Source organism: Theropithecus gelada, chromosome 17 (genome assembly GCF_003255815.1).
Source record: "Theropithecus gelada isolate Dixy chromosome 17, Tgel_1.0, whole genome shotgun sequence".
Classification (NCBI taxonomy): Eukaryota; Metazoa; Chordata; class Mammalia; order Primates; family Cercopithecidae; genus Theropithecus; species Theropithecus gelada.
The window spans coordinates 77,718,785-77,727,921 of record NC_037685.1 but is presented as its reverse complement, the minus strand read 5'-3'; the positions used below and the strand labels follow the sequence as shown (position 1 = coordinate 77,727,921).

The window sequence follows — 9,137 nt, the reverse complement described above, 5'->3', positions numbered from 1 at the left end:
TGCTGCCGTACTTTTTTCCCCCATAGGTAATCTGTCCTTGCTTTTAGAATTGTCTTTACCTGCAGTTTTAGCTCCCTCTTTAGAGACTGTAGAAAGTTCCCTAATTTTCTTATGATAAAACATTAAAATAAGTATGTGTTTATCTTATTACACATTTCTAGGCGTGTTGTTGAGGGAAGTTTTCTTTGTGTGTGTGTGTAAATACGTCAGTTCTCTCTTGGGAGCTTGGCTGGGATACCTCTGTGGTATGAGACATTCTGTGCCACTTCCCAGAGCTTTCTGCAGGGCGGGGCTTCAGTCACTCCCTGTGGAGCTGGTTTAGGAATACACCCTCTACTGGTCATCGTCTCTTTCCTGCAGTACCTCCTCACTCCACTGCTGGCTCCCAGTGCCCCTCAAAGACCTAAGGGCCCATGTCTTTGTTTTAGGTCTGTATACTTGTAAAGGAAGCCTCTAAAATATTCTGTCAGTGCCTTTCCAGGGAACTCCACCTTTGCCTATAGCAAACAATACTGCCCAGTGCGGGTTTTGGGGGGGCGGTGCAGGGAATTTATAAAATCTAATACAAACAAGAAAAAAGGTCAATATGTAAAGTTGCAGTATGTAAAAACATATAAGATGTCTCAAAGAAAATATCTCAAAGCTTTAATCATTCCCTATAAGGTGGGATTCTGGACAATTTTCCCCAACTTCTTTTAGACCTGCCAAAGTTTCTATATTAAGCATGCATCACTTTGATAAACAGGGATAAAATTCCAAAATAAAACAACAATATAGTAATATTGAATTAAATTCAAGGAGAGAAATGGCATTGAAAGTAGAGGCTGCTTCTTCAGTAAATCCCTTTTATCCTGCTTTGTGGTTTGGCCTTGATATGTCTTAGCATTCAAACTAGTCCAGATAGACTCAGTCGATCAGGTTTTAGCATGTGAATGTGCTTGCTTTTCTAGGTTTAAACATTCCAATAATTGCCCAGGAATTTTTTTTTTACTTTAGGAACTTCAACTGAATCAACTCTGCTGGGAAGACCTTCTGTGCAGTGAGGGTACAGACCTGACCTAGCTGAGCCTCTGCCAGGTGGACAGCGCTATGTGTGGGCCACAAACCCTTGTGGTATATGAGGCAGGAGTAGTTCCTACTCCTAGGAGTATGTGGTGTTAAGTGGACAGTCCCATGGTGTCCACTACAAATCTCTTGCTTACAGGGTTATGTAAGTTTTTGAGTTAATGTATATAAAGTTTAATTCACCTCTTCAGTAGACACTGCTGCACTGTTCTAGGCATTGGCGAATCAGCAAAGAACAAAACAGACAAGCAGCCTTGTTCTAATGGGGCACGCAGTTGAGATATAACACTTGACCCACAGTAGCTACTCAATAAATTACACATCTCCCTGTTGTTCCAGCAAGTTTAAGATGGAAAGTGTCTGTGAAGAGCTGGACTTCTGTAATATGTAGGAGGACAACTAAGATTTTGGGATTTGGCACAGTTGCAGCACCTCAAAGGAAAACACCATGAGCTATGTGTAGAGTGTCCTAACTCAATGAAGGAGGATCTTAAATGCAACGGCCCTGACACTGCTCCCTGAAGGCCCTGCTCAGGCTAGCGATATCTGGTCTGTGTATATTTTATGTGGGGTGGGGTGAGAACATGGAAATGATCTGTTACTATTTTCACTTCAATTTCTCAAGGCAGCTGCTCTCTACCCAAGGTAGGCTAGCCATATAGGGAAAACAAGACTGGCCCAGATCTAGTGGTATAATTGAGGCTACCACTTCATTCTCTGGGTGTCAGATATCACAGTTGAGGAGGGAGGCCCAAATTCTGTGGTTTTTACAACATGGGTCAAGGAATCTTAAGTGTTCTCAAATATGCCCAAAAAACAGGTAGGCATCACCTGAACCCCAAATCCATCATAGCAAATTTGCTACTCCTGTTATGTTATGCTATAAGTTTTAGTTTAGGAGGAAAAAAAAAGAGTATCGTGAGGGGGGTGTGTGTGTGTGTGTGTCGACAGATAGCTGGAGTCATTCTTCTGATAGCTATACATGAATATACAGTCATGTATCACATAACAACACTTTGGTCAATGATGAACTAAATATACAACAGTGGTCTCCTAAGATTATATAATACCATATTTTTACTGTACCTTTCCTATGCTTAACTATGCTTAGATACACAAATACTAACCATTGTGTTACAACAGCCTACATTATTCAGTATAGTATCATGCTGAGCAGGTTTGTGTCCTGGGAGCAACAGGCCCCATAGCCTAGGTGTGTGGTGGGCTATACTACTAAGTGTGTAAATATACTCTATGATGTTTGCACAATGATGAAATCACCTAATGACACATTTATCAGATTGTCACATGATGCATTACTATATATTCTTTCTCCATACACACATACATACATATAACATACATATGTGCACAGATACATATATATACATTACATGATTGCTACAATCTCTTTCAGCAGTGACACCATATGATGTGTGTGTGTGTGTATGTGTGTGTGTGTGACTAGGGTCAACCTTTTTGATGGGTAAGTCAATCACAAAGTGGTTTGTATAAATCTGAAGTTTTAATGGCTGTTAAATAATAAAGGAAGGATATTTGCACTATATACATTCTGTCCACTGATGGTACTGTCAGCTGGCCATGCATTTTATTGCACATATAAACAGTGTACAAGGATCTTGAAGACGTCTTAGCCATACACGGACTGCATTTAAAAGAAAAAAAAGCAATTTTACAGAAGACTGAAGCCATTTACATTACACAGCCAACTTCAAGAAAATAATAAAAATTAATATCAAAAGAAATACTTTAATTTTGAAAAAAAAAAGTCTCTCGAAACAATGATTACAGAGCTTCATGCCACCATATATACACGTAAAAAAATATTTCAGGACCGTGCATTCTGAATGCCCGTGAAGGTGCAGCAGGCTAAATTCCTACTTATATAGTCAACTTTTGAATGTTGCTTAAATTGTATACACTCTTTGTCCAAAATGTTTCTTTACATCATTATGCTATTTGACAAAACAGGTATTTGTGCAGTACAGAAAAATATTAAAATACATTTTAAGTTAGGTTAAAGTGCACAGTACATCTGATAGGAAATAACTGCTAGCTGCCAATCCAAATTTCTGTTTTCAGAAATCTCCCCCCATCTTCCCAAGAGCGGAGGGCAGCCGTTGTCTTGGTTGATGTTGGTCTGTGCTGACTGCACACTGAATCCTCCTCCTGGTGGTGCCTTTTCTCTTGCGTCCCCCTCTACATTTGTCTTACAAACTGTGCCTGCTGCTGCTCTAAAAACTTCTAATGGCTTTTCAAGGAGGTGAAAGTGCAGTCAGCATTCGCAAGACTTAGAAAGGTTAATTCCTGGGACAGCTGTGATTGCAGCGTGAGTGCGCATGCGTGGAACTGCCTGCAGAAGGCTGCCGTGTTCCGTGAAGCCGTCTGTGAATCTCTGAGAGCAGCATGGGTTCCATTCCTTGGCTGGTTCTTCTCTAGCCCTATTTTGTTGCACTTGCTCCCTCCTCAGCCACTCAGCCTCACAAACTCCACTTACTGCACCCTCCCCTTAGCCTGCCTTGGTGGTACTGCCCACAGGTTCACAATGTCTCACTTCTGAGGTTTCACACCAGAGACTGTGAATCTTGCAGGATTTTACAGACTACTTGGAAAACCACCAACCACCAAATTAAAATAACATAAGCACATCTCAGAATCATTTCCTCTTTTAAAACTGGCAGTTGTAAGAAGTGCTGGTTTCCTGATTCAGGTCCTATGTGCCTTAAGTAATTTCGGATACTCAGTCGAAGCTTCCCTTCAAATCCTTTTTGGTTCAACAATCAACTTTTCGTCATCTCCACTTTCCTATACCATTTCTTCATTATCTACCTTTGGTGCAAAGCTCTCTTTAATGTAACCCAAGTTACAGTGCAAAAGTATACTTCAAGACAGATGACGCTAACACTTATTTCTTTGTGTTAAAACGTGAATGTTTTGTGCATAGCAAAAGAAGTATGAATCCAAAAAATAATTGTTCACATTTTATCTTCAAGTTTAATATGTCTTTTTTTTTCCATCACAGCTATTTACAAATAACTTTGGGGTGCTCTCTTGATTTTAGTCAGTTTGTTATATTGGGGGACAGAGGGCTGCTGGAATGTAGGAAACTGGATGGAATGCAGAAATATAAATAAGACCGACGTTCCACAAACCAAAGTGTCAATACTGCCTCCCCAGAAAAGTTGTGTCCCAAAAGCACCTGTTTTTTGCTTTTTTTTTTGGAATCATATACACCAGAAACATGATTACTGAGACCTAAACTACCGCACACCAGAGGATAGAAAATAACTCAATATTTATAATATTAAAATAAAGTGTTTAACCACAAAAAAGCAGTAATAAAATAGTTTCCTAATTTACAATTTGCATCCAAAGGATGAATAACAACTCACTAATAAATAATATTTATATAAATATTTTGTATGTCGAAAATAGTTTTTTAAAAGGCAATGGTCTCAAGAAACTTCTTGAAAAATTTGGTGGTGAAAAACCTGATTGTTCCCCCCTCCCCCCACCCCCGACTAAATACATGATGAGTTTGGTTTTAATAAAACGAATGCATCTTCCTGCAAAACGGTTGTGCTTGGCATTTTGGTAATGGCAGTTGGTGAGTGTGGAAAGGATGAAGGAGGGTGGAAAAGGCATTGATGTGCTGCTCAGTTTTTTTTTTTCTCCAGCTCCCTCTCTGGTTTCAAGATAAATACCTGTCAAGTCTTAAAGTCGGAGGTCGGCTCTGAAAGGTAGAAAATCCTCCCTTAGACTGAAAATTGTTTCAATGTAACTGGAGTCAGTGAAGTGACAGGCAGTGGGTGGGAGAGAGGGTTAAACAGGTGCCTGGAGCAGAGTTCAGGATCCTGGATGAGAGCAGAGTCTGAGCCCCCAGTGGAGAAGGGGTAGTTTCATGTGAACAGAGCCTTCGTTACAGTGATGTCTAGTAATGCTTGAATGGTAATGCCCACTTTGACCAGGCCTTTTTCTTCAAGGATGTGGTGGGGTAGACATAGCTTTTCCTAAAAGGAAAAAGAATAAAACATCAATTTTTAGATGATAGTACTCTCATCATAAAATCCTGCTACATCATTGACGAAAGTTAGGTTGAACACTCTGTAGTATGCCTGTTTGATCACCTAAGCCAAGTTCCTTCCTTTGCTTTCAACCCACTGCAAAGACCTTTTCTACGTTTGCAGAGAAAATAATGATTTTTCACACATGCGGATTGTTTCAAAAAGGCTCCTAATCACCATGAAGTCTGCAGATCTAAATATTTAAGAAAGCTTTACACTAAATAACTTGAGCTGGAGTCAGAGAGCACACATCAAGAATATAATAGCTTCTATTCTTATAAAGCAAACTTGCAAATAGCCCCTGACACATTTTAAAGGCACTCAAATATTCATTTGTACCGACCACACATTGTTATACTGACCATAGACTTTCATTTAGTTCATTTTACTTCCTGTGACCTCTGGAACGCAGGCAAGTGGGTGGACTGGCAGCCTTTCTTCGTGGTTTATGAACAGTCTTTATAAATTGGTAATTATAACTACAGTCCTCAATAGCCTCCCTTTCAAGACTCTTTCATAAAACTGTCAAAAGCACAAATGTCCTGCTACTCTCCCATGTTGCATTTTTGCTCTTGGGAAATGTCCAGGACATACTATTTAAGAAAAACAATAAGCGTGAGTCACTTCTTGTGTGTAGAACCTTTCATGCTCCACAAACCAGTTTACAGAATAACACAATGAAGTAATTTTCCACATTGTTATTTCACCCTGGTCTGATATCTTTCAAGGGAACTTCTTCCAGGGTGTGTCTCCTTGGCTGGGAAAAGACACCACGGCAAATATTCTCTTATCTACTTGAGGACAGTGTGTTTTCCACAGCCCAATGTTTGTTTTTTCTTTTTTCTTTTGACAGGTAAAAAAAAAAAATTGTATTTATTTATGGTGTCCAACATGATATTTTGATAAAAGTATACATTGTAGAATGGCTAAGTCAAGCTAATTATCATATGCATTATCTCAGATACTTATTTTTTTGGTAAGAACACTTAAAATCGAGTCTGTTCTCAATTTTCAAGTACAAAATACATTACGATGAACTATAGTCACCATTTTGTATCCTTTGACCAATATCTTCCCATCCCAACCCCTGGTAACCACCATTCTACCCTTTGCTTTTGTGAATTCAACTTTTTTAGATTCCACATATTAGTGAGGTCATGCAGTATTTGTCCTTCCGTGCCTGGCTTATTTTACTTAGCATAATATCCTCTAGGTTCATCTATGTTGTTGCAAATGACGGGATTTCCTTCTCTTTAAGGCCGAGTGGCGCTGTTTCGAAGGAGAATTTCAGTGGGATCTGCATCCAGCCCTAGATGATGGAGTCACTGTTCAGCAGGAAGCCAACTGGTGTGCTCTGCAAGGAAGGGCTTCCTTTCACGTGACACTTGCTTGAGGAACCAGATCTTCTTGCTGCCTCAATGCACAACTCTCCAAAAATTACCACAGACACAGGCATGCTGGGCTTTAAATACTTTCAAAGGACATGCCATGACATCTCCAATAACTTGTTCCACTGTCTCAAATGTCAGTGGGTCTTACTCTCTCATCATCTTACTTCCCTACCTTGTAGCAAATTCAGAGAACCTCAGACTTTAACCTAGGCCTTAACAGATGGCCCCATGTCAACAGAAGACAGTTGATTCTTTAAACAATAACTTTAACCGTGATTTCATGTCACTGCTGTGTATCAAACTAGGATTATCTTGTCAATGGCATATCAGGTGAGCATGCAAGTTCATGCTGCCTGACAATTTATTAGACAAGTATCAACCTGAGAAAGGATGGGGGAGTTCTGACTGAGTTGCGAGCTGTGAGCCAGGCTGTTAACGATGGTGCCTCCTTTTGTGACATGGTAAGGGATGTCTGTGGCCAGATGACAGTGTCCAGCCTCCCCTGGGACCATCTGCCATGGGCTTGTGAAATCACTTGAATCTGGCATTTCATTGTTAAGGCAGGTTCCACAAGGGCAAAGACATGTCTTCCTCATTCTATTGGCTCTGACAGCACCCAAGTCGACATCTGGCTTTGCAGGAAATTGTAAATGGCTGCTAAGTACAGTTAAGCTCCTGGTGCCAGGTATTACTTGGGGAAAATAAGTCTTCACTTCATTCCATATGTTAAAATCAATTTGAAATGAAATAAAGAGTTGGATGTTAAAAAAAAAAAATCTACAACACCCCTCCCAATAACATAAAGGTGAATATTTAGTACTTTTTCTCTGATAAATGGATGGGGAAGGATTTTCTAAGCTAAAAAAAGCATTATGAAAAAGTCACAAAGGAAAAGAGCAAAACAATTGATTACCTAAATATTTAAAGTTTCCATGTGTTAAAAAAAAAAAAAAAAACCCGATCAATGAGAAGATAAGTAACACTTACAAAAAAAAAGTGTTTGCATCAAATTACAAAGGAAACAATGTGCGTGGTGGCTCATGCCTGTAATCTAAGTACTTTGGGAGGCTGAGGCTGGAAGATCACTTGAGGCCAAGAGTTCAAGACTAAACTGGTCAACATAACCTGGTCATTTGAAGAAATGAGACCCCCATTTCTTCAAAACAAAGAAAATCAGCTGGGCACAATGGTGTGCACCTGTGGTCTCAGCTACTTGGGAGGCTGAGGTGGGAGGATCATTTGAGCCCAGAATTTGAGGCTGTAGTGAGCTATGAGTGTGCCAGTGCACTCCAGCCTGGGCAACAGAGCCTTACCCCATCTCAAAAAAAAAAAAAAAAAAATTAAAAAGCGTTTCATATGACACATAAGCTCAACAAATCAGCAGCAAAAACACTAAGAAATTAATAGACCACTGGGCAAGGAATGTGAATAGAAATTTTTGAATGAGGGATTTGCTTCAGGCAATGCAGCAAGACATTTTGCTTTTCAACCTCAGCGTTTAGTTATGTGTAGTCTAGAATGTGCCTGAATTCTAGCACTAGTATTTCCATAGAGCCTAATTTCTGCGAACACCACAGCTTATATGGAGCAAGGTGTCCTATCCTGTGTCCTGAAAAAACAGTGGCATGTGTCCTCCAATGAGGGACTGACCCCAGTGCCTGATGAGCAGTGGCTCCAGTGGCCTGCAGGGTTCTGAGCTGAAGGCCATGTGAGGGAAAGGCTGGGGGCTCCATAGAAACAGGGATGGGGAGGTATCGAGGCCCCAGCCTCCTGCCAATAGGACATTTGGACACTTCACAGACTGAGTTAGGTGAAGGGCACCCTCTTTCCCAGGCCCTTGTTTTTTCAAGCAGTGTTTCTCGCCTTCCTGCTCTCCACATTCCAAGCCAGGTGCAGAGTCCAAGATCCTCCCTCCTGCTTGTATGGCTAGTGATGAGGAGTAAACAGAAGACATAAAAAGGTACCCCTTGAATTCTTCCTGCCTCTTTTCAGATCTCCTGAGGAAGCCCAGAAGTGTCCTCAGATTACTTTGCTGAGGTTGGAGGGATGTAAGAAGACTTGCACAGGAAAACAGAAACCTTATACAAGCAAGGCCGTTCTGGTTATTCTATCACAGGATTGGAATGAAGACTCTGGTGGAAATTACACCTTGAGGTGCTGGCTGGAAGGATGGCCAAGGGGAGGCTTCTAACCAGGAGGCGTCCCAAGAAGGGGTCAGGGCCATTGCCATCACACCAGCCAGGACACTGCATCTCCCACAGAGTGGGGGATCCTTGAAGTGTGCACAGAAGCTGGAATTAGGAAGGAATCATGGTAGGTTTACAGCTGGATGAGGAATGACTCAGAAGAGAAGGGCCCTCTAAGGATCAGGCAGGTAAAGTGGCCCTTCCAGCCGGCCCCTTGTTCATAATGGACTTACAGCAGAGACAGCTGTACCTTTATATTGACTTGAAATGAATTTAAGTTGCACTGTTATAGGATCCCGGAGATTTTTGTTGAGAACATGACTGTAGACTCTTAGTTTGCCCATGGGCTTTTTCTGTTGAGTTTCTTTTTAAAGTACCGAGCAGAGTCATGAAGTAGTCTCCTGCATAAA

The 9,137-nt window shown here is 40.9% G+C and overlaps 1 protein-coding gene across 1 annotated transcript in view; it reads right to left on the bottom strand.

Moving 5' to 3' along the window:
- Positions 1-2,571: 2,571 nt before the first annotated feature.
- Positions 2,572-9,137, bottom strand: part of LRCH1 (leucine rich repeats and calponin homology domain containing 1) — a 197,950-nt gene continuing 191,384 nt past the window's right edge. Inside the window, exon 19 of the mRNA XM_025364709.1 lies at positions 2,572-5,096. Coding sequence (XP_025220494.1) covers positions 4,986-5,096 — 111 coding nt within the window. The 3' untranslated portion in view covers positions 2,572-4,985. The remainder of the gene's footprint in view (positions 5,097-9,137) is intronic.